This window comes from Protopterus annectens, chromosome 7.part0, assembly GCF_019279795.1.
Source record: "Protopterus annectens isolate FY-2018-M chromosome 7.part0, PAN1.0, whole genome shotgun sequence".
Classification (NCBI taxonomy): domain Eukaryota; kingdom Metazoa; phylum Chordata; order Ceratodontiformes; family Protopteridae; genus Protopterus; species Protopterus annectens.
In genome coordinates, this window is record NC_056739.1 from 792246624 (window position 1) to 792273095 (window position 26472).

Sequence of the window (26472 nt, forward strand, 5' to 3'; positions counted from 1 at the left end):
CTTGTATGTAAAGCCATGGAAAGATTCATCATGGAGATGATCAGTTTGGTTTCGTCAAGGGCAGATCATGCCTACTCAACCTGGTGGACTTCTTTGAGAAGGTCACCAAAGAATGGATGAGGACAAAATCATTCACACTGCCTACCTTGACCTGGCCAAGGCATTTGACACATTACCCCACTCGGGCATTGTTGACAAACTCAGGAGGTTAGGTACAATGCCATATGTCACCTGATAGATAGCCAACTGGCTCACAGGCAGGATCCAGGAAGTTAGAATTGGGGAGTCTATCTCTTCAAAGAGGCCAGTCACAAGTGGAGTCCCTCAGGGATCAGTCCTTGGACTGCTTCTTTTTGGCATTTAGTTCTCAGAAGTCAAGGCCAATGTCAGTGGTCTCTGGCTGACTAAATTTGCAGATGAATGCAAATTGGGAGTTGTCATTGAATCTAACACTGACGTAAATGTTCTCCAGGAGGGACTTTCCCAGACAACTGGTGTCAGAGCCATGGACTAAAACTAAATACCAAGAAATGCATAATATTATCCTTTGGAAAGTCATCCTTCCCTGGTAACTATCATATTGACAACACACCCCTTAGTCAGGGACTTAGGGACATACATCAATAGTAATCTAACCTTTGACCCTCACTTTTTTACAGTGCTGAGGAAATCATTCTATGGTGCGCAACTTATAAACAAAGGTATGGCATTTAAGTCCAAGGAAGTCATTGTCCCACTGTATTCGGCATTAAGCAGACCTATCATTGAGTACAGTGCCCCCTTTGGTACATATCTAACCAGGCATATCCAACAATTGGGACATCCACAGAGGTTCCTCACTAAATGAATAGAGGGTGCAAGCAAAATGTCCTGTGCAGACCCCCTCAAGGCCCTTTCCCTGTATTCTGTCTCCTACAGACTTTTGAGGGGAGATCTATGCCTGGCATACAGAGCATTGTCAGTCCCCACTCTGATGGACTTCCTGCATATCCACAAAACAAACAGCACCAGAATTACCCGTTCTAAAGACTTAAACCTTGCCAATGATATAAATAGGACCTGCTGGAGAGAGAGGTATATATCCCAGAGACTACCCTGTCTATGGAACAGACACTCCATCCTTGTGCAGCAGAGTTCCTCCCTTACCCAATTCAAGTGCAACTTGTTCGATTGGATGGGAAACCAGAATGTCCTTGCTCTAAGCCTAACTAGCACTTGCACTATTATTGTAAGGTAACATTTTAATGGCTACTGTACTGGATTGCACTTTGTAAGATTTTTACATTATCTAACCTTTTTTTTTTAAATTGTACAACTTTCTTACTACTATAGACTGTTGACAGTTACTAACATGTTTTAAGTTTTATGTAATGTCTTTAAGTTTTATGTAATGGCTTTCCGTTTATACCTTGGAGCTTTTCTCCCCGGGCCTCCCCTGAAAATGGACATGTATCCAGTCATACTATCCTGGTCAACAAATGTAAAATAAATAAATTCATCCCTGGTTTGGCACCTATGTCTCTAATGGACACAGATAACCTGTAAATGGTTAATCTCCCAGGCCCATGTTTACACTTATCAAGAGTATCAGAACGTGTCAGAGAGTTGAGATGCATGGCTGGACTTAAAAAGGCCCTTGAGGTCATTAGCCTAGTAAACACCTATGAGCCACAGCCTGAGAACTGGCTATGTTCTGGCAGAATGGAGGACAGCAACAGTCATCCCTTTTCACAAAGGGAGGCCATCAACCAACCTGTGGAATTATAGGCCCTTAAGCTTGACTAGCCTCATCTGAGGGCCATGGAAAGAATCAGTAAAATGTTTTCAGATGATATTAGAATGTCATTTTGTCTCGATAAATATGCAAAAGCAACCTTTAAAGCAGGAAAACTGCAGCACCAGGAAAACATTAGTTTGGAACAATAATGTGATATAAAAGAACTTGAGCAAGAGAGAGTGTATAAATACTTGGTAATTGATAAAGGATCAGCAATAAAACGCAAACAAATGCAAATAAAACTTAATAAGGAATACTTCAGAAGACTAAAATTAATCCTGAAAACAGCATTGACGTCTAGGAATAAAATCCAAGCTATAAACCAATTTGCTCTTCCTGTCTTAACTTAGTTTTGTAGTGATTGATTGGCCCCAAAATATGTTGGATAAATTAGATATTAAAACAAGAAGAATGCTTCATGCTCACCAAATGATCTATACAAAACAGTGCATACCAAGATTATACATTCCCCATTCCGAAGGAGGGATGGGCTTCCTTGAAATTGATTACATGTACAGATCTGCAGTCATGGGACTTCACATATATCTTCTGACCTCACAAGACCCAAACATAGTGAAGGTTTTGAAACACGAGGAGAGTAAATCTAAGATGACTTCTCTGCTTAACCTAGCAGAAGCATATCGCCATCAAGCAGGAATGGAAATCAAACCAGAAGTAGATAAAAATCAGGCAGCAAACTGAATGTGCCAAAAAACAAAAGAAACAATATAAGGTGAAGGACCAGATGAAAAGGCAAAAAATGTGAAAAACTCATAAATATAGTTGCAAGTATAGAAACCTTCTTGAAGAACCTCATGTTGATCAGGAACAAACACAGGAAAGGTGATGGAGAGGTGAATTCAAACCAAGAGATGGAAGGTTAATATTGGCAGCTCAAGATAGTGGTCTACATACAGGCTGGTTTACAAAGTCCATTGAACATGTGGGAGAAAGAGACAAATGCAGGTTTTGTAAAACCGAACTGTAAACAGTTGCACACCTCGTTGCCATTTGTGACATTCTAATGGAAGAAGGACTGTAAACTGAAAGGCACAATAATGTGGTGAGACTGTTGCACTGGGGATTGTGCAAACATTATAGTTTTGAAGTGGCTGAAAAGCACTGGAAAAATGAGCCACAAAGCCTCATAGAAAATGATGGTCTACATCACATGGGATCATCCATTATCAACAATTCAAAAGATAGGTTCTAGAAAACCAGATATAGTAGTCCAAGAAAAGAAGACAAAAGGAGCATTGATCACTGAAATCACCACACTCAATAACTACAGTGTCCTGCTTACAGAGAGACACAAGGTTAAAAAATATCAGGCTCTGCACATATAAACGAGAGCAATGTGGAAGAAGGTTACCCTGATAGTTCCAATAGAAGTAGGAGTAATGGGTCTTATAAAAAGAGTCTACCATCATATTTAGCATTGCTACCAGTACACGTAACTCCATTCAAATTACAGAAGGAATCATTACTGGCACAATGTGGGTGCTGCGATGAGCACTTTTGGCTGACATCAAAGAGTGAAACAGTACTAATTTCATGAACTTTAATCTTACTTTGACTTAGGAATGGGGTCCATTCCTTTCATGGTATTAGAAACCCAAAAGATTTGGAGAAATTAAAAAGGGAGAGACCTAATTAATAAGGACACAGGTAATCTCCAAACTCTAGGCCCAACCCATTTCAGATTCATTAAAGGTAGATCATGCTTCTTTAAGAAATTCATCAAGGCCCTGGATGAGGAAAAGACCGTGCATACCACCTTTGTTAACCTAGTCAAGGCATTTGACACAGTCCCCACTCAGATTTTAAGGAGAAACTTTCCCAATTGAGAATTACCCCCTGTATTACCAGATGGGTAGCCAACTGTCTTACCTACAGGACAGACTGTCAGAGTGCTGATTTATCTCTAGCAAAAGACCAGTCACCAGATGAGTACCACAGGGTTCTGTGCTGGGCCCCTTACTGTTCGGAATTTGTTTCTAAGAAGTCCAGGCAAACTTGGACGGCCTGTGGCTGACCAAGTTTGCAGATGATTGCAAATAGTGCACAATCATTGAATCCACCAGTGATGTTAATATACTACAGACAGGGTTAACACAGACAAAAAAATGCATTATTATTCTTTTTGGGAAAACTGACATCTCTGCTAATTGCATTATAGATAGCACGCTCTAAGTGTAGGCCCAGTGGTGTGTGATCTGAGTATTTAGGTTGATAGCAATCTGAACTTTGACTACCATGTATCCACAGTAGTAAAGAAATCCTTCTATGTGGCACATTTTATAAGTAAAGGCATCACATCTATATCTAAGGATGTTATAATTCCATTATACTCGGCCCTCACCAGACCAGTAATTGAGTGCAGTGCTCCCTTTTCCATGTACCTCACCAGACTACAATTTGGGAGACCAGAGGTTTCTCACAAAGAAATTACAGCGTACACAAAACAAGTTTTATGCAAAACGACTGAAAGCCATGTCAGTGTATTCTGTCTCCTACAGGTGGCTAAGGGGTGACCTGTGCCTGGCCTATGGGGCAGTCTCTGACCTGGCCCTGATGGAAAATATGCACATTCGTAAATCAAACTGCAGGAGGGTCGCTTGAGCCAAGGATCTTAACCTAATTTCTGATATGAATAGGTCATGCTGGAGAGAGAGATGCATCTTCCAGAGGCTGCCACTTCTCTGGAACAGGCAGGCTTCCAGTTCTTTTTTTTTTGTTTGTTTATGTTGACATTTATTTACCAGGATTGTCCAACAGGACACTAAGAGTTCTGGGGAGAAAAGTTCCACAGATTACTGAGTAATTAAATAATAGTTAGTTTGACAATGCTAACAATAGTTAAAGAAATAATAATTTAGAGAGTTTGAGAAGTTATCAGAATATTCAAAGTAAAAAAAAAATAGTTAACAAGGTTTAACAATGCTTAACAATACCTTTAAGAATTAACAATGTTAAGAGTTTGACAAGTTGTTAGCAGAAAATTGTTCTCAAAAACATAGTAAAGCATAGGTATAGTATATATACAATCAACTTAATGGAAATGAGATTGTACTAGGTATTTACAGTGTGTTTTATCTGCTTAGGGGTGTAGTATAAGGCAGTGAAAATGTGTCTAGTAGGGGGGACTGGGGATAGTAGGCTGGGTTAGGAGGTAGGTTCAGGGATGGTCGTTGCAATTACATTGATGGTATTCTTGGAAGTGTGATTTAAGGAGATTTTTGAATGTAGCAGTATGGGTTTTACTTCATAAGGGAATAGAGATTCCCCTGTGCTGTTTTTACATGGAATGACTTCTACTAGGGCTTTGTTACTGGATCGAAGTTCCCTCTTACTGATGTGAAAGTTTAATAAGCCTGTTAGGACAGGGGTTTTGTCTGGGTGATACAATATCTGCTAGACTAGGTTGACTTGGTGATAGTGAAGTAGGTTTGGAAATTCTAACCAGTGTAGCTTCTGCAGGGATTGACAGTGTTGTGAGTGTGATTTAGCTTTGGTTGCGAACCTAGCTATGTGAAACAGAGCCCCTCCCTGACCATCTTTAAATGCAACCTAGATCAATGAATGGGTGACCACAGATTCACTCCTGGGGTGGTGCCCATGTCCTTCTTGGACAGAAGAAGTAGGTATTACTACTGTAGACTCTTACTTCTGCGAACTTCACTTACCTAACCATCAACAGTAGGGGCAGCTTGGGATAAATATGGCTAGGCTTGAAAGGGCTCTAGGGCCATTAGCCTAGTAACCTCCTATGACAGGGAAGTTGTTAAAAAATTATTCTGCCAGGTTAACAAAAATTACAGCATACACTGGGATCTAGTTAAATAACAGTGCTTGGAAGAAAAAGTGCTGCATAGAAAGGGAGAAACTCAGGCACTTTATGTAATTAGTGTCCTGCATATTGTGAAGAGCACTTTGTTAGAATGTAGGAGCAAGTCCACTAAGTTAATGTGAAGATCAACTTTGAAAACATCTTGTGGTGTATTCCCAGTTCAACACTGGGTTGTCTGTGGCAGAGTAACTCTCTGCATGAATTAAGAGTTCATGTCAGCAGAAATATAATAGTGTTTTTCTGTGAATTGACTTCCGGTCAGAGCTTCCACCCAAAGTTGCCTATGGGAGATGCTTCTGAGAGTAATTCTGTGGTTGTTGACTAGGCAGGTGGTTCAATTTATAACACCATCCCCACCCACAGACACACACAACACACACACACACACACACACACACACACACACACACACACACACAAACACAAACACACACACACACACACACACACACACACACACACACACACACACACACATGCACACTGCTTAGAAGATTGGAATATGGTCAACATGTATGAAGGTTCTTTTTGATAGCTATATTTGGCATGCAGTCATTCTAGCTTTTCCAGACTGAATTATAGCTGTAAGTCATACTGGTTGGAAGCAGATGACACTGCTAGAATCGACTGTTACATGTGGATAACTTGATTTTATTGTTGGTGTCACTGTGTAAAACTGTTGTTTTACTTTTTAGGTCCCTTCAGCAGTACTGTTGGATGTGATCCTGCTCTTCAGCATATAGCTGTTTTCAAACAGCAGCTTGACAACATGAAAACAGAAGAAAGTAGCATTCGCTTTGGCCTGAGTATCTTTAAAATCGATCAGCCATCTTCAAAGGAAATTCAGGTGCTGGAGAAGGTGAGTCACGCCCTTTCTTCTTTTCTTCCTGTCTATACACATAGTACTTTATTGTTATGCATTGCTGGAAATGAATGACTATGGAAATGGAACTTGGTATTTTTGATGAAATATTGTGTAGCACATTGTCTACATTATTCAATATCAACATATCTAATCTGTTTTTTATTGCACTTAATATTGTACCTCCCTTGGTCACTACTTCCCCTAAGCTGCTTTCTATTTCTTCCATGCTTTTATGCAGAGAGTCTCTCCAAGCCATTCTAGTAGCCCATTCCATGAACCATAGGCCCTGTCTGTGTGACAAAAGTATTATTGGAAATCCATGAGATAATTAGTCTCTAGAATATGCTCCCTGTACCCCTTCTTCCTCCCTCCATCCTTCTTATCTGTCTGGTATGCTCTTGTGCAGTATATGATGCATATATTTTTGTATCTATAGAAGAGATTCGGTTCCTCTAGGCAGTGGTCCTATACTTTCCTATCCATATTATATACCTTACTGGTGGATTTCCTCTGGATTCATTCTATCAGCTTTAATGTCCTTTTCCTTATATGGTCTCCAGATCTGTACATGATACTGCAATTGTGGCCTAACTGGGGACTAGTAGATAGGACTCCCAAGATGGCTCCATGGTGAGTAACAGTTTAATTTCATACCTCCCAGTGTGAAAACAGAAACTATGAAAAGGCAGCCAATGGATTTGTCTTTTTTGAGTAAATTTCAGTTACTGGCTAGTACGTGCAATGCCTGGATGCCAGCAGAGAATTAATTTAGAGAATCTGAAAGAAAATCAACCACAAAAGGTGAGAAGAAAATGCTGGCTGGGAAGAATCCTGCAACTGTTAAGGAAAAAGCAGTTCAAGTTCCAGTTTTAGTACAATTCATGAATTCCAGTAATCTAGAGAAAAAAGCCAAATATGTTCAGAGCTTGTTAAAATAAATGAAACACTGGAGTCTGTCAACTCAAATAACAAAAGGCTAAAAAAAAATGAAAGAAGCTTTAAACAGATATTCTGAAGAGCTAATTAAAGTGCAAAAATCAGAGGCTGAAATGAAGAAAAAGCTGGATGAGTATGAGACTCCTCAAGAAGACATGTTTCAAAAATGGTAGAATAGGAGGACAGAACACATGGGGAAAACCTGAGATTTTCTGTTGGAAAAGAGAAACTGGGCCTGAGACGTACCTCCTTGGACTACATGAAGAGACATGGAGGAGCTCTCTGATTATGTAGCCCAGACGGGTATGACCCTAGCCCTGAGCAGCATCCTACCATAACCCAGAATGATACCACAGTCTAAGCAGAAAATGATTGATTTCAACAATTGCTAAGTTTCTGGTGTCATTCTATGGGGATCCAGTATCTGTCTGCCTGGAATTACATGATTGACTGACCTCGATGCTTTGCCAGAGATGGCCTGCATCTGTCACCCCTGGGCTTCCAGATACTGTCCAAGGCTCTTGCTACCCTTATAGTGCCTTTTTTAGGTGGTGTTCCAAAGACCAAATTACCACTGTAACAGCTACAAACAAATGCAATCTGAGGGTCATGCTGCTCAAAGCTAGAAGTCTAAATCTCAAAATGCACTCGCTCGAAACACTCCTTAAAATGGAGAACATTGACATTTGTGCTGTAACAGAGACCTGGTTCAAGGCAGCAGAAAGCACCCTTGCACTACCAGGCTATAACTCATTCCACACCTTTCGGCCCCAGAACTTGTACTGAAGCTCCATAGGTGGTGGTGTTTCTATATTCATAAAGGATGTACACACCTCCAGACTGGTAGCCCAACATAACGCATCTGAGATACTTCAGGTGGAGCTAACATTGAGTAAGACAGCAATTCAGGTCGTAGCCTGCCCCCAACCATGTCCCAAAACTCTCACTCTATGTTCCTAAGCACCCTGGAGAATATTAGGTCCAACCTAACACTCGCATACTGGGTGACTTCAACTACCCCTCCATTAACTGGGAAAACTACTCGTGTACCCATACACTTGCCCAACGTTTCCTGGAATTCATTAATTCCAATGCCCTGGACCAGCTTGTTCTTACCCCCACTAGAGGTAGCAACATTCTTGACCGGGTCATTATTAATATGGGTGACCATTGCTGTACACTAATAGTCAACTCCTCCCTGGTTAGATCCGTCCGCAAACTAATCACCTTGGAAATCACCATCCCACCGCACCCCCCACCCCACCCCACACAAAGGTGACCATCATGAAAAACTTCTCCAAAGCTAACTTTGGGCTCCTAAAAACAGAGGTGGCTAACTTCACGGCACCCATGCAAATGGAGAATAGTTGCACGACTGCCGAATCATGCAGCAGTGCATTGTACGAACACGTACAGTACACACATGCATGGCTCTCGCCATACCCAATAGAACCAAGACTGTCTCCTCCAAAAAAAGGAAGCTATTCTGGTGGTTCTCTGCCATAAACAAACTCTACAACAGGAGGAGGAACCTGATGCGGAATAAGTTGAAGTCCCAAGACTGGAAAATCTCCCTTATCAGCCTCAACAAAAAGATGAGATCCCTCATCAAATTCTCTCAAGCTAGCTATGAAAACAAAATTGCACCAGATAGTAAAGACAACCATAAGGCCTTCTATAGTTATGTAAAGAATCTCCACGGCAATACCCAGTTTTGCTTTGAGCTACCGCACAATGGTACCTCCTATACCAAGCCAACAGATACTGCCAATATACTGGCCGACAGATTCAGTGCCAACTTTACACCTCTTACTCCCCACAAAGGACCAATCACAATATCAGTAGATTGCCAGGTACCCAGTATTACTGCTGCACAGGTTAAAACAGCACTGTCCAAGGCCAAGAATACACCTTCTGTGGGACCTGACAGTATTCCTGACTGTATTGTACATGAAATACAGAGTGAACTGGCACCTCACCTGTGTGTCCTGTTCAATCACAGCCTCATCTCAGGCTTTGTCCCTACCGAATGGCACACTACTACAGTCATCCCTCTCCACAAAGGAAGAGCGACTACAGACCCTGAGAACTATTGCCCCATTAACCTGACAAGTCTGATATGCAAAGCTATGGAATGCATCATCATGGACGTAATAAACAAAGATGTAGGGAATCTCCAAACTCTGGATCCCACACAGTTTGGTTTTGTGAAGGGTAGATTATGCCTGCTCAACTTGGTCGACTTCTTTGAGTCAGTCACCAGAGGTATGGATGAAGGCAAGGTGGTTCATACAGCCTACCTTGATCTGGTCAAGGCCTTTTATACCATTCCCCACTCAGGAATCATAGAAAAACTCACTAAGCTAGGCATCAACCCCTGTATCACTAGGTGGGTTGCAAACTGGCTCACAGAACCCACAGTGTGAAAGTACTTAACTCCAAGTCAGACTGCCGACCAATTACGAGTGGAGTCCCACAGGGTTTGGTCCTGGGTCCTCTCCTGTTTAGTATCTCCTTCTCTGAAGTCCGGGCCAACACGAAGGGACTCTGGCTGACAAAGTTTGCAGACCATTGCAAGTTGGGAGCTATTATTAACTCCCTAAGTGATGCTGACATCCTACAGAAAGGCCTCACTGAGACCAACGACTGGTGTCAGAACCATGGCCTTAAGCTCAATGCCAAAAAATCCCCTTTGGGAAAAACCCAGTTTCCATGAATTACCACATCGATGGTAGTCCACTGAACACAGAAAGCATTATAAGAGATCTGGGAACATAGGTTAACAGCAACCTCTCTTTTGGCCACCACATTGCCACTGTGGTCAGAAAGTCCTTCTCAGTGGCACATCTCATTACTAAGGGTTTTGCATCCAGGAAGAAAGAGGTCAGTGTCTCCCTCTTCTCTTTCCTCATTAGGCCAGTCATTGAGTGCAATGGCCCCATTTGGCATGTACCTCACTAGACACCTGCAACAACTGGAGAGGCCGCAGAAGGACCTCAAAAGAGAATCCTAGGTCTTAAACACTTGTCCTATGTGGACAGACTCAAAAAAACTCCAACTATTCTCCTTCTCATATCACCTACTTAGAGACGATCTCTGCTTGACTTACAAAGTCATGTCTGACCCAGCTCTGTTAGAAATGCTACATCTAAAGAAATCCCAATCCCTCCCACCACACGATCCAGAGACCTCACCCTCATTACCGCAATCTACAGAACATGGTGGAGGGACAGGCTCATAACCCAGAGACTGCCCATGCTACGGGATAGACTTCCCATACATGTCAAGCAGAGCACCTCACTGGCTCTCTTCAAGAGAAACCTTGATGAGTGGATGAGAAATAGAAAATTCATCCCAGGGATCACTCCAGTGGGTCTACTCGACAGAGGCACTGGGAACTAAGGTCTGGTGGCACGATGCCAGGGTATTCCTATGGGCTAGGCTTGTAAAGGCTCCAGGGCCATTAGTGTAGTACACACCTATGAAAGGAACAAACTGTATTAATTTTGGGAAAGCACAAATAAGCAATTAAACTGGGATTCCACAGCAGGAGTTGTCAGCTTTTTTTTTTTTTACTTTGAGATTCCGCAATCTCGAGATTCTGGGTGTCTGTATTCATAGTGTCGGGATTGTGGTATTTTGATATTTAGTAGCGAACCCAGAGACACATGTGGAAAGAAATGAGCATGTGAATTGGATAAAGGATTTCAAGATGGTTATTAAGCAGAATATCTTTGACAAAGGAAAAGGGGAGTACTTACATTAATTGCGAGAGGAGCGCCAGTAGTAAAAGAAAAGAGAGAGAAGAAAAAGATAATGGTATATTTGTACACACAAAGACAATGAAATCAGGAAATGCCACCTAGTTTGGGGGGGGGTTTCAACAGTAAACCGAATATGTAGAAAGGATGACTGGCGAGGCAGGATTAAAAGTTCAAAAGTTATTTTATTTGTGTATTAAGCACTTTCTTTTGAAATCACAGACTTCATCAGAATATATTACTTATATCGGTGTCAACTATTTTACAGAGAGATCTGATGTTGTCCTTTTCATTTACCCTCATGAATGGGTCAAGGATCCGACTCGGCTGCATCTACAAGACTTTGGATCCAAATCTCAAGAGCCTCCCTCTACCCATAATGCTGTATTCCATCTCCAAATCCTCAGATCGAGTTTGCTGCGCTACCCCCCTCCCCACAAACTATGTCTTGGGTGAATCCCCCCCCCGTGGATGAACTTATTAACCTGTTTCCCACTAAAGGAATCAGACACTGTCAAGCCAATCCCCACATGCCCAGACAAGTTTTTAGTTCACCCTTCAGACAGACTTCACTGAAGCAAGGGAATCGCAGTTTATGCCATTGTGATGGTGGCAGCCACTAAGAAGGAGCTGGCTGAGCAAAGCTCCTCCATCCATTCACCAAACAGGGAGTCCAGAGTGATGGACAAGTTTATAAACAGTGTGTACTGCTCAGCTACATTCATGCTGCAATTGTTGAACTACGTGGCACATTCACTCATTTGCAGAGAGATTTGATCAAGGAGCTCTCAAACTCTTTCTCTGAGTCCATGTCTGAGGAGGACCTCAAGAAGGTCTCCCCCAACTGGCAACTCTTTTGTCCATTTCCACTGCTTCGATGAGGCTGATCTCCAATGTGTCGGTTCAGGCATAGCCATTAGGAGACATGCCTGGATGAGGCTATGCAACTTTGCAGAACCCTTTAAGACATCATTTGTTAATGCCCCCTTTTGATGGTTCCTCTTTTTTCGGCCATCAGTGAAAGATGCACTCACCCACAGCAAGCAAGAAGGAAAGACCCAGTCTGCCATTGGAATCAAATTTTCCACCCTTAACTTAGCTTCTGTAGGAATCAGTGAGATGGTAAGAAAATGTGGTTCCATATATCACAGGTACCTTTTCAGGACTCGCATGGGGATAATTCCTCCAGAGGCAGAGGAGGAGGTTTCAGTGGAAGACGTTGCCAGAGAGGCAAAGGGGAGTCTTCAAAATCAGGGCTTCAGAGACGACTTCTCTGATAGACCCTATCAGTGTTCCTGAAGCATTGCCCGACTCTTCATCTCTGGAGGTAGTTGAGGGTCATTTTTCCTTGCACCTGGATGACTGGACAAATATTACAATTCCTGAGTCCTAAAAATAATATCCAGAAGTTACTACATACCCTTTTCCCCTTCCACCTCCTGTCAAGGAAGAAACTCCCTGATGTTCTACCTAGTAAGAGGGAGTACGCAGCTCGGGAAATACAAAAGCTGCTACAAAAGTGGGTCAACCAGGAGGTCCCACCTGACCAGATAGGATTTGGAACTTACTGTCGCTTCTTTTTAGTGCCAAAGAAAACAGGGGACCTAAGACTAATTTTGGATCTAAGCAATTTGAACCAGTTTGTAAAGAAGTCTAAGTTAAGTATGGTTACGGTTCAGTCCATCCTACCTCTTCTGCACAAGGACAACTGGATATGCTCTTTATATCTCCAGGAAGCGTACTATCACATCAAAATAGACAGGTGCTCCAGGAGACATCTGTGTGCTCGACTGGGAGCAAATCTCTACCAGTTCAAAGCACTGCCCTTTAGCCTTACCACAGCCCCCCGGTGTTCACCAAATGCATGGCGGTGGTGGCAGCTCACTTGAAACTCAAAGAATACCAGGTGTTTATCTAGATGATTGGCTCCTCACCACACCATCCAGGCATCAATTCCTGCAAGCCAGGGATTACTTTCTTTAGGTCTCCAACAACTTGGGCATCTCAGTAAACCATGACAAATCAAGCCTAACTCCTGCACAGACTCTGGAATTTATAGGAACTCAACTGTTTACTATGACTCAAGTGGTATAATTACCTCTTCATCGCATCACATTATTGAGAAATCAGGTGCGGGCCATACTGTCTCTTCGGTCCCCTCCAGCAAAACTAGTATTACAAGCTCTTGGGTCAGTGTCAGCTGCCATTCTTCTATTTCATATAGCAAGACTCTTTATGCGAGTCTTTCAGTGGACTGTGATGATGCAGTGGCCCACTCTTTATTAGCCTTTATCTTTCCCCATAAAACTCACTCCAGTCTGCAAACATCATGCTCACTGGTGGATTCAGACAAACCTGTTCCTGGACAGGCTATTCTCACTTCCTCCCCAGCTGGCATTTTCTAGGAAAGATGTTCCAAGACAAGTAGTCCTCCTCAGAGACCAAATTGCATATCAGTATCCTAGAGATGAGAGTAGTCTTTCTAACACTGCAAGCCTTTCAGGACATTCTCCCTCTAGGAACTATTGCAATCCTCACAGACAACATGTCAGTGGTCTGGTACATCAACAAACAAGGAGGAAAGGAGGAACCTGTTCTAGCTGTTGTGCAGAGAGGCCATGAGATTCTGGAAATGGGTGATATATTTAGACAGTTTCTAATTGCAATGTACATACTGGGGAAAGCCTACGGGCTGGTGAACAGACTCAGCAGGTCCGTTCTGATCCCTCACAAGTGGTCCCTCAATCAAACAGTAGCGAATACAATCTTCAGCTGCTGGGGCCAGCCTTGCTGTGACCTATTTGCATGTCCTCTCAAGAAGTGCAACAAGTACTTTGCTCTGATCCCCCCTCCAGGGGGATTCACTGAGGGTTGCTCTGATTCATGATTGCCCCCCCCATCTCCTCTGTCTTTGCCCTCTTCCTCTGATCCCAAAGTCCCAACAGTAAACAGGCTGACAAGCTCAGTCATCCTCATTGTCCCCTTCTGGCTGCTGGTTTGGTTCCCCTTTCTGTGGTCTGACTTGAAATATGCCCCATGGATACTGTAGCCCACTCAGAATATCCTATTTCATCCAGCAAGAATTTAACATCCCAATCTCCATGCCCTCAAGCTGACCACATGGTTTCTACACTTCCAGTGATAGTAAGACAGTCCAGGCTTACTTCCCCAGTTCGTGACATTGTCTTAGCCTCCCAGAAGGCCTCCACCAAGATAGCCTACAGAAGCAGATGGAAAAGATTTTCTATATGGGCTTCCAAGCAAAATATTGACCCCTTTTCAGCATCTACATCGGCCATTCTTTTTTTCACTACCCTTTTTAAGGAAGGGGCTAATTTTTGTGCTGTTAAATTTCAGTTGACAGCAATATCCAACTTCCATGCTGGAAACAAGCCTTTATCTCTGGCATCTTCCAGACTATGTAAAGCTTTCATGAAGGGGAGTCTTCCTCCTCAGACCTCCAGTAAATGATCCCTCCCCTCCTTGGGATCAGACAGTGGTCCTTCATGAACCAACTCAGAAACCCTTTGAACCACAGACAAATGTGATATGACGTTTCTTTCTTGGAAAACAGTCTTTTTAGTAACTATTATTTCAGTGAGAAGAATCTCTGACCTCTAGGCTTTATCATCTAGATCTCCTTACAATGTTTTCCATAAGGATAAGGGTGTCTTTTCAAACCAACTCTCCCTTTCTGCCTAAAGTGGCTATGGACACTAACATCAACCAGTCCATACAATTACTAGTTTTCTTTCCAAATTTTATTAATAAAAGTGAATATATACTGCACCTGCATGATGTTCACAGGCAATTTCGAGTTTATCTTCACAGAACAAAACAATACAAGAAGTTTGATCAGCTGTTTGTGTCTTTTTCCTCTAACTGCTTGGGTCAAGCAGTTTCCAAAATTATTGTAGCCAAGTGGATCATTGATTGTATTTTGCAGATTTATTCTCAAAAAGATTTGGAGTTGACTCATCCTCCTAGAGCTCACTCCACTACATCTATGGCTACTTCAGTTGTGTTTTCCTCAAGAACCTCCATTCATGACATCTGCGCTGCAGCCACTTAGTCAAAGACTCCTAGCTTTGTTACACGTTACAAATTAGACATGGTTTTCAGAAGCAGAGCTTCCTTTGGTTCGACAGTGCTCTGGCATGTCCTTCCTTGAGGGCCTCCAGAGAATTATGTAGCTGGGAACTCTGACCCATTTGTGAGGAAGAATGAAAAGGACAACATCAGATTTAGAAATTATGTACTTAACATAACTTGGCATCTGTGTTGTCCATTTTCTTTCTTCCTCACCTTCCCTTTCCCAGCCCTGTCACTCCTGGAAGGATCTTTGGATGGTATTAGAACCATCATGTTCCTGGTTTGAGCCTCAGTCTTTTCTTGTGTCTCTTCTGTCTCTATAATACAGTGGGGGTAGGGCAACAAACTCCATCCGAGGAGTTGGGAAGGGAATAGAGCATTATGGGTAGAGGGAGGAGTTCGAGATTTTGGTATGAAGTCTTGTAGATGCTGCTGAGTTGGGTCAGAGGATCAGATCCTAGACCCATTTGTGAGGTAGAATGAAAATGGATAACACAGTTGCTAAGTTATGGTATGAGCATAGCTTCTAATTCATGTCGTATGACTTGCTGAGTCATAATCTTAAACAGCCAGTATACTACAAATTATTGTATAAACCATTGTTAAAAATATTTTTTTTGTTGTTGTAAAATGCAACTGAAACTGACTGCAAATTTATCTGTGTAATAATTAACCACAGTCAGTCCACTGTAATTATTCTAAACAATTCCGTGTCTAAACCATATTTACTCTTTTTCTTAAAATGTACAATGTTAGCTGTTTCATTAAGCCCCGGTGAAATATGAGCCTCAAAATGTACTTGCTATCACAACTCTGTACATTCTAAAATTTCTCCCACCATCCTGGAGATGGTGAGAGAGATTTTCTTTTCCATAACCAAAAATAAAAACTTTTAAAAATTGTTAGAACTTTTTCACAAACTTGAACCTACCTAACCAATACCTAATTATGCTAAGACAAATCTGAGATATGTGTGCCAGTATACTAAATAATCTTACAATCACACAGAGAGAGACCTAAGTTTAGTCAAAACACTCTGGTCTCTGCTAACACTGAGAAAGAAAATGATAACCAGCTCATACAAACTCATTATGTCAGTAAGGTACCAAGAAGATATACTTTTCTCAAAATACTGGCATGGCATAGATTCACTAATTTCTAATGACCAAATAACTCAATCTATTTTAATGATAAATAAATATATTCCCTTCATAAAACTAAGCTACATACAGTTCATGATATTAAATAATGCGTAGCTTACCCCAACACTAATAAACAAATTTAAACCTGCTTCACCCCCCCTTATGTCCACATTGTGATAGCCAGAATGCTGACCTACTTCATATATTCTGGAGCTGTAAATGCTCATACAAACTCTGGTGTTCACTTAAAATCAGATTAAGCAAAATGTGATATGCAAAATCTACATCGTCTTGGAAATTTGCCCTATTACATGTTTCCCCTGTGAAGCTAAAGAAACAAGAAGAAGGAATATTCGTTACACTATTCACACTTATAAAATATTATATTACACTGAACTGGAAAGACAGAAAACTGTCTTGGAATGGATTCAGACAGATAGCTATTAGATACATAACAGCACACAGATTTTTAATGCATACTCAAAAACGAAACAAACATTTTGTTGAATTTTGAACTCGCTAATGGATCATATCTTGATATAATACCCACTGACTCCTACGAATGTCTAATTATTAAAGACTAAAACTGTATTTTTTCTCTACACTCTGTCCCCCACACCTCTCCCCTCCACCATTCACTTATAATCAATAAAATTTTGGGCTGCCTGTTATAACCCAGGCTAATTTTATACTTCCCCAATAGTAATCACTACATACCAAGTACACTTAGTGTCATCATATTGGTTGTGTTTTACTGGCAAGCAGTACATATGTATATATAGTTTATTGAATGATTTATGATTTTTCTCAACTTTTTTGCTAATCATATGTGATAACACCATCCTGTCACTCTATTACATTTCATTGTACTTAATGTTATCTAGCTATATTTGTTTTTTCTTTCTGATATGTTTGTTCTTGGTATTGAACTCAATGGAAATGCCATTTAAGAAAAGTCAATAAAGAGATTATTAAAAAAATGTTAGAACTTTGGCTGTAACATGCAAGAGCATTCTTGAGGTTTTATTCCTAATGGCATATCCATGTTCATTAACCCATTGCCTCAGGGACCTCTCCATTTTTCCAGTATAACCCTTGGTAGGGTGTATTGCTTTAAATTCTTCTGACTGACCTGAAGTGTCAGTTTGTCAAAAAGTAAATGAGTAGTAGTTATACAAAGTGTATTTTCTTGTACCACACCCTTTAAGATCATTTTTATGACAGTGTTACACCACCAATTTTATAATTTTTTCTTATCTAAAGGTGTAAACATGGGATGCCCTCACCACTTCTTTTATATTTTCAAAGTGTGTAAGGGTTCCCCAATGTTCTTTAAAAATGTCCTTCACATGCATGACCCTATCAGTTTAGGTACAAATAACATTTTGGTATCTATTTTGGTTTTTGGGCCCACTGTCACAAAGTTCCACTACCCCACCTTATAGAATAGGATGGAATCTGTCAATTCTTCCCTGGGTAATGTTACTTTTAATGTCTTCAGGAAGATTGCTGGGGTACCCCCATCCAAAAATAAATCCACCAAATAGTCCATCTCTTAGCGAAAAACAGGTTCTCCTGAGACAAGTCTGGAAATCTGTACCATTAGACGTTTTACTAAACTGATTTTTTGTTTGTAAAGTTGGTTACTTTTGAAGTGTAAATAACTGTTGGAAAAAGTCTCTTTCCTAAAGACATTCAAAGAAAAACACCCTTTATTTTTGTGTTTATATAAATTAATATTAAAAAATCAGTGCTGTCATTTGAAAAAGTATAGATGAACTTTAAAAACTCAGTGGTGGAAATTATATACTCAACAGATTCCTCTAAAGTTGATAGGAGCCTATTCCAAATCATAAGGACATCATCCAGGAATCTAAGATATGTATCCCAATACTGTGAGAATTTGGAGGGAAACAAAATGTTCTTTTCCCAGAACAGTAAAACAGTGTTGGCACACGTTAAGTCACATGCTGCTCACATTGCCGCCCCTTGGGTCTGATGATAAAATTCCCCTTCATACTTAAAAATGTTGCATCTCAGTACAATGTCCAAGGACCCAATTAGCACCCCAGTGTCTGAATTTTAATTTGGGTACAAGTTCAAATAACATTTGTTCAAACCAATCGATAGCAACTGAGTGCAGAATTTTCGTAAATACATCTTTAATGCCTATAATAACAAACACCTCCTTCAGAGAAATGTGTATTTTTAATAATTTCCAAAAAGTGCCAAGAATCTCTTAGAATGTGGGGCCCACAAACCAATATATTTTTTTTCAATTTAGAGTCAATGAACTTCATTAGGGGTTCAATTTTGAACCATGTGCAGCAAAAATGGGTCTTAATGGGGGTGGTCACTGAGGTTTTTGTGAACTTTTGGAATGCCATTCTGGGTTTGTCAGCCTTTAGGTAATGAAACAGACTCCTATCACTTTTCCCCTCCAATAAATTTTCTAACCGAAGGTCAGTTGTATGATAGTAAACATTATTTTTTTGGCCAGAAATACATTCATGATTACCTGGTGCACTCAACGGATTCAACATGCACGCTATATAGTTAGTGTGTAATGTCGAAACATCCTCTCTACTCTTGTCCATTTTCATAACCCTGAAAATGGGACCAGAAGCCAACTTGTTTAAAATCCTCCATTCTTCCCTAGATAAGTTGAAATGACATTTAAATTTACCACTTTCAAAAAACAGTCTTAAGGCTCTTTTCACACTGTTTTTTAAACATGGCTAATACTGGATGGGGGGGGGTTGTAGATGCTTTTCCTCCTCAAGGACTGAGTGTTAATCAAATCATTCTCATTGTTAAAAATTAAGGAAAATTTTAAGTTTTGAACAAATTTCAAATATAATAGAATTCCAAATAAATCCACATGATGGAACGGAGCAAACATAAAATCTCGCCATAATAGGCTTTGTTCAGTTTCTATAATAGTTATTCCAGTATAGCTGAAAATCTTAAAATTTATTTGATCAGAAACTTGCACCATACCTTAGAATTCAAGTTCTGCTATCTTCTCCGCTGACTTTGTCTGCATCCCCTCCCCCTCACGGCAGGGGGGCAGAGTTGTTCTTGGATTGTCGACCAGCTGGGGAGAGAAAATTGCTCCTCAACCACTAGTTCACCAACCTCTTCTCTGGAGGAATTGATCTCAAAGGGATGCTGACCCAATGGGTATAGAATATGTCTTCCCTTCCTTATAAGCCTCATGGTCACCCCTCAATTTTTTATGCTTACGATTCGTGTTGTTCTGAGCAGATGTGCTCACTTTTTTTAAACACAGATTTGTAATTGTTGAAAGAGTGGCAAAACAACAAGTCCAGAGTAATCAAATTGTTTAAACTTGTAAGTTCAGTGTTAATACCAACCAGTTTGTCATTGTTGTTAATAATAAGCTCTATGAGTTGGAACCTGTCACTCGTCCTTCTCTAACATAGATGACAAGCAGTTGTGGAATTTCATTTAGATGCTTTAATACATAAAAACACTTCAGGATGGATAGCAGCATTATAAAATACAAACAAACTGGTTAACAGACAGACCTTAAGTACATACATGCTTACATCTCAACAGCTAGCTACAAAATGGCAGTCAGGCTCGCACATGCTCAGTATTTATATACTTGTACAAGTCCTTGGATAGGTTCTTAAAGGTACATACACACATTGATCTACATACTCCCTCTTAAAAGATTGCCCTTTGTAAAAACAATATTAGAGTTAGACATGCATAACTATAGACATTAGAAACAAAACACAGTGTTCATGTCCAAGTTGCTTCATATCTGCTACAGGATTTAGAGATGTGACAGTATCTCGGAACATAACAATCTCAACCAAATTTAGCAACAGGGACAGTCTTCAGTGAACAACTCATATCAGAAACTTCTGGATTCATCACATGAATGGGAATATCCTCTGGAACTTCCTCAGGAATTGGAACACCAGACAACTCGCACTGAGATAGTCTTTCTCACAGGCTATGTGCTGTGGTATAGGCTTGGATACCGGTCTCGTATATTTCCGATTCCACCTAAAAACTACTGCTTGTGATTCCACAGTGTATAATCTCAGCTGTGGACAAATACTATCCACGACACCAATCTGATCATAACCTTTGGATGTTTGCGTCCTTACCACTTCTCCTTCTCGTAATGGATTGAGCGGTTTGCTGGTTTTATAATAGTAGGACTTCTGGGTTAAACACTTTAACAGATTGGTTTCCACTGACCTGTTGTTCTTGACACATGGAACCAACAATTGACTACAGTAATGAGTGTACCTCAGGGCCTGTCAACCTCCTGAGCACCCCACATGTTTGTGTTCAAGCAAACAGCAAAATTCTGACAGCCATAGTTGAAACCAGGCTTCTCACTTCCCCCATACTTTGCGTCTTCCATAGCAGAATTTTCCAAACTGGGCATCTGCAAATTACCAGCGCAATTAGAACAGTTGAAAAAACACAAAATAAACTACTAAAATAGAAAAATTAAAAATGGCTTCAGAAAGCAACCAGTAGTTTTAAAGTGCATAAAGCAGTTTTCGTTTCATAAAATCAAACTTCTTCAGATGCATCTGAAGAAGTTTGATTTTATTAAATCATTTTTTTTCTATTTTAGCCATTAGAACAATTACTCCAGGTTTTTTTTAGTGCCAAAAGACAGGGGACCTGAGACCAATATTGGATCTCAGCAGACTGAACCAATCCGTCACAAAATCCAAATTCGAATGGTCACTTCAATCCATTCTCCCATTGTTGGAGAAGGATGTTTGGATGTGCTCCATAGACCTCAAGGACGCCTATTATCACATACCGATACATCAGGCGCCAGGAAGGTATCTGCGCTTCAGCCTGGGAGTCAGTCATTACCAATTTTGTGCTCTGCCCTTTGGTCTCACCACAGCCCCCAGGGTGTTCACCAAGTGTTTGGCAGTAGTGACGGCTCACCTGAGGAGTCTTGGATTCCAAGTGTTTCCCTATCTGACGACTGGCTCCTGACTGCCACCACCAGGCTTCTACAAATGGCCAACCTCAAAGCCACCATCTCCTGGGTGTTTCCCTGGGATTACATTCAATTGGTCAAAGTCTGTCTTGCTGCCCTCTCAGCGCATAAAGTTTATAGGAGCAGAGATAGACTCAAGATTGATGCGCATCTTTCTTCCTGCCGAAAGGATCCAAACTTTACAGGGCCAAGTTCAAGCTCTGATCTCGAGATCCAAAGCCCCAGCCAGGATGGTCCTACAGGTTCTAGGCTCAATGTCTGCCACGGTTCTTTTAGTTCCTCTGCAAGGTTACACATGAGGATTCTTCAGTGGCTCTTGTCAACTCAATGGTCCTTTCAGGATCTTCCCTCAATCATCACATCATGATTACGGAAATATGCAAAGGGACCTTCGCTGGTGGCTTCAAACATCCAACTTGGATCAGGGAAAACCCTTTGTTCTCCCTCCAGTGGTTACCCTGACGACAGATGCCTCCCAGATAGGGTGGGGGGCATTGTCTGGGCAGGCTAGTTCAGGGCTCCTGGCTTCCGGACAAGGCTCTTCTCCACAATCACGTATTGGAGATGAAGGGTGTACTTCTATCCCTACAGGCCTTACACAAGTTTCTTCCTCAGGGCATCATCGCCATCCACACAGACAACATGTCGGTGGTTTGGTATCTGAACAAACAAGGAGGGACCAGATCTTACCCCTTTGCAGAGAGGCCATGAGAGTGTGGGAATGGGCTGTAGCTACCAACCGCTTCTTGGTAGCGACCCACATCCCGGAAAGTCAAATGTATTGGCAGACAAATTAAGCAGGACAATTCTCTCTCCTCACGAATGGTCTCTAAACCGCACAGTAGCAGCTCAGGTTTTCAAGAGATGGGGGCGCGTGCTGCACCTATTTGCAACTCCACAAAACACCAAGTGCCAAAGGTTCTTCTCCTTGATTCCACATCAGGAAGTACCAGCCATGGATGCTCTAGCACAACCTTGGCCAACAGGGCTACTTTATGCCTTTCCTCCAATTCCACTCCTTCCCAAAGTTATTCAAAAGCTTCTCAACTAGGGTCTTCAATGATTCTGATTGCCCCATACTGGCCTCGTCAGATATGGTTTCCTTACCTGAAAAAGCATGCAGTGGACGATCCGTGGACCTTGGACCTGATCCCGGATTTGCTAATCCATCAGTCGGGACATTGGCATCAGTCCCTTCAATCTCTGAAATTGACAGCTTGGCTCCTCCACTTCCAACCTTAGTTAGAAGTCACACACTAGACCCGGAAGTTGTTCACATTTTATCTTCGGCCCACAAACCCACCACTAACAAATTGTACCTCAGTAAGTGGAAGAGGTTTGCTATCTGGGCTCAACTCAAGGGCTTAGACCCTATCACTGCTCCTGTCCCAGAGGTTTTGAAATTGTTAACATCCCTGTTTAATCAGGATCTTCTGTCTCAACTATTAAAGTTCAACTAGCTGCTATCTCTAAATTCCATGAATCCAGGATCCTCCTTTGATGAGCAGCAGACTATGCAAAAAATTTTATTAAAGGTGCGAGTCTGTTAAGACCCCAGTTTTTCATCCTGCACCTCCGTGGGATCTTGATTTGGTGCCCCCCCTTCCCCTGCAAATTTTAAAAAAAACCCAGGATACCGGTCTCGTATATTTCTGATTCCACCTAAAAACTACTGCTTGTGATTCCACAGTGTATAATCTCAGCTGTGGACAAATACTATCCGCGACACCAATCTGATCATAACCTTTGGATGTTTGCATCCTTACCACTTCTCCTTCTCATAATGGATTGAGCGGTTTGCTGGTTTTATAATAGTAGGACTTCTGGGTTAAACACTTTAACAGATTGGTTTCCACTGACCTGTTGTTCTTGACACATGGAACCAACAATTGACTACTGTAATGAGTGTACCTCAGGGCCTGTCAACCTCCTGAGCACCCCACATGTTTGTGTTCAAGCAAACAGCAAAATTCTGATAGCCATAGTTGAAACCAGGCTTCTCACTTCCCCCATACTTTGTGTCTTCCATAGCAGGATTTTCCAAACTGGGCATCTGCAAATTACCAGCGCGATTAGAACAGTTGAAAAAACACAAAATAAACTACTAAAATAGAAAAATTAAAAATGGCTTCAGAAAGCAACCAGTAGTTTTAAAGTGCATAAAGCAGTTTTCGTTTAATAAAATCAAACTTCTTCAGATGCATCTGAAGAAGTTTGATTTTATTAAATCGTTTTTTTTCTATTTTAGCCATTAGAACAATTACCAACCATGCCAGTAACCTTTCTGAGTGAACTAGAACAATCTGCTTGCTGTTGGGTAAGAAACTGAACCAACCTAGTTAAGCTCCGGAAGAGTTCAACTATATGTGCTATACTTCTTATGATAGTTGGAAATCCACCAAAACCAGAAAACAAATCCCCACAAAAACAACCAAATCAGGGACTGCCACCCAGTCAAAAAAAAAAAAAAACATTGACAGCAAACCAAATATATAGAAAGGATGGCCAGCAAGGAAGGAGAAAAACAAGTTTTTTTTTTTTTTTATATTTGTGTATTAAGCACTTTCATCTGAGGTCACAGAATTTATCAGAATACATTACTTACACTAGTGTCAGCCATTTTATAACCAGTTAGTGTCATATGACTTACTGAGTCAAAATCTTACAGACATTACACTAAAACTATTGCATAAACTAGAGTTAAAATGTTGTAAAATGCAACCGACCAATTGTAAATGTATCTGTGTAATAATTAACTACAGTTAATCTACTGTAATTTTTCTAAACAATGCAGTGTCTGAACCATACTTACTTTTTCTTAAAAGGCACATAATGTTACCTGCTTCTTTAAACCCAGGTAAAGTATGAGATCCAAATTTAATTTGCCACTACAACTGCTTACATTGTAAAATGTTCTGCCATCATAACCAAGTAAGAATAACGTTGGAAACCGCAGACACTCTGCTTTGAAAGTAGTAAAAGATTTTATTGAGCTCTTTCGTCCTGTGGTAGGACTTCATCAGAATAAAAAAAAACATAACCACTCACAAGATGTAAATACAAACAGCTCCTTTTAACAAATGAATGTGGTCTGATAATCATTTAATTGATTATAATAAAATCTTAGTGATCATATTAGCAATCACAACATAAAAGCATTGTTAAAATTACTTGTGAACTAATCATAAAACAAAGCCACACTCTTTTAAAATTGTTATATTTTTATAGCATTCAATTTCAGCAATGCATTCTTGTCATTCTTGTTCCTAACTGCTCATAAATTTGTTTGTGCAACATTCTATCAGTTTACCAACATAGAACACAGAACAATTTGAACATTTATACACTCATTATGATGTGCTAAGTTTGACATATTTTTATTTGGGATATTGGAAAAACTCACACCTAAACCTTGAGGTGGTGATTGGTAAACAAGGCTTGAACATAAGGAATTCTAGTGACAGCTTAGATTAAATGCAGATAGTGCACCAGGTTTAAATGAATTTGTGTGCATTCAACCATTGTTGAAATTGAAAGCTGATCCTGTCCTCCTAGCATGGCAGGCCTTTCAATAAACTCTGCCAACCGGGACCGTCACGATTGGTCTGGTACATCAACAATCAAGGGGGAACCGTATCATACCCTCTTTGTCAAGAAGCTATGAAAGTATGGCAATGGGTAATCTCATCCAGTCACTTTTTGATAGCAATGCACATTCCAGGGAAGTCCATCATAATTTCAGACAAGTTAAGCACGTCTATTCTAATGCCTCACGAGTGGTTTATCAACATGAAGGTAGTGGACAGGATGTTCCTTCAATGGGGCTAACCATGCTATGAACTTTTTGCATCTCCTCTCAACAACAAGTGCAGCAGGTTCTTTGCCCTTATCCCTCAGTGAGGGAGACCTTGAGGGACACACTACTTCACGTTTGGGCCTCTGGTCTCCTTTATGCTAACCTTCCATTACCCCTTATACCCAAATTTCTCAAAAAAGCATCTCGATTGAAGAGCACGGTAATCCTCATTGCCCCTTACTAGCCTCATCAGATGTGGTTTCCCTTCCTTTGGCCTCATTTTCTACATCTACCCTGGATTCTGGATCCATTTCCAGATCTACTGTCTCACTCAACAGACATGACTCATCCAGATTTTACAGGCCTTAAGCTGACTGCAAGGTTTCTTCAATTCCATTGATTGCTACAGGCTCTCCTTCCCATCCATCATATTCTGTTATCTTCTCACAAAACCACCACTAGAAAAGTCTACAAAAGTAAATGGAAAAGATTTGTTTTTTGGGAATGTAAAAAAAATTTAGATCCCTTTTCAACACCGATTTCTGAGGTTCTTGACTTTTTAGCTGCAATTTTCAATGAAGCTGCCGACTCCTCAGCTCCTCAAATGTCAGTACAATTAGCAGCCATTTCCAACTTTCATATAGGAGTTAATAACTTGACCTTAGCTTTCTCCAAAGTTTGCAAAGCTTTTATAAGAAGAACATATTTACTTAGACCTCATCTGAAGGATCCTACTCCTCCTTGGGATTTAAATGTTATTCAGGCCTTAACTCACTCCCTGTTTGAACCATCAGCTAAGTCTGATCTAAAAATTTTGACCTGGAAGACTGTTTTTCTTGTTGGTATTACTTCTGCCAGAAGAGTGTGGGAATTTCAGTCTCTCTCTTCCAAACCTCCTTATTTAATCTTTCACAAGGATAGATATCTTGTGGTGTCAGAATCCAGTATTAATGTATCAGCCTTCCAGTTTTTTTTCAAATTCCTCAAAGGAGAATATAAGTTACACCTATTGGATGTTCACCTTCAGTTACGTTTCTGCTTTCACAGAACCAAAGATTTGATGAAATCAGAACAATTATGTGTTTCCTTTTTGGATTCAAAATTAGGCAAGCCAGTTTCTGAAGTGACTTTGGCCAAACAGATGACTGACTGTATTACCTTTGTTTTTGACAAAGCGGGTTTGTCTTTACAAAAAACACCAAAAGCCCATTCCAGGTGGACTATGGCAACTTCCTCAGCCTA

The 26472-nt window shown here is 40.8% G+C and overlaps 1 protein-coding gene across 1 annotated transcript in view; it reads left to right on the plus strand.

The window, feature by feature from the left end:
- Positions 1 to 26472, plus strand: part of DNAH2 (dynein axonemal heavy chain 2) — a 6636854-nt gene that overhangs the window by 1754080 nt on the left and 4856302 nt on the right. The window contains exon 24 of the mRNA XM_044077324.1: positions 6323 to 6486. Within this exon, the coding sequence (XP_043933259.1) occupies positions 6323 to 6486 (164 nt within the window). The remainder of the gene's footprint in view (positions 1 to 6322; positions 6487 to 26472) is intronic.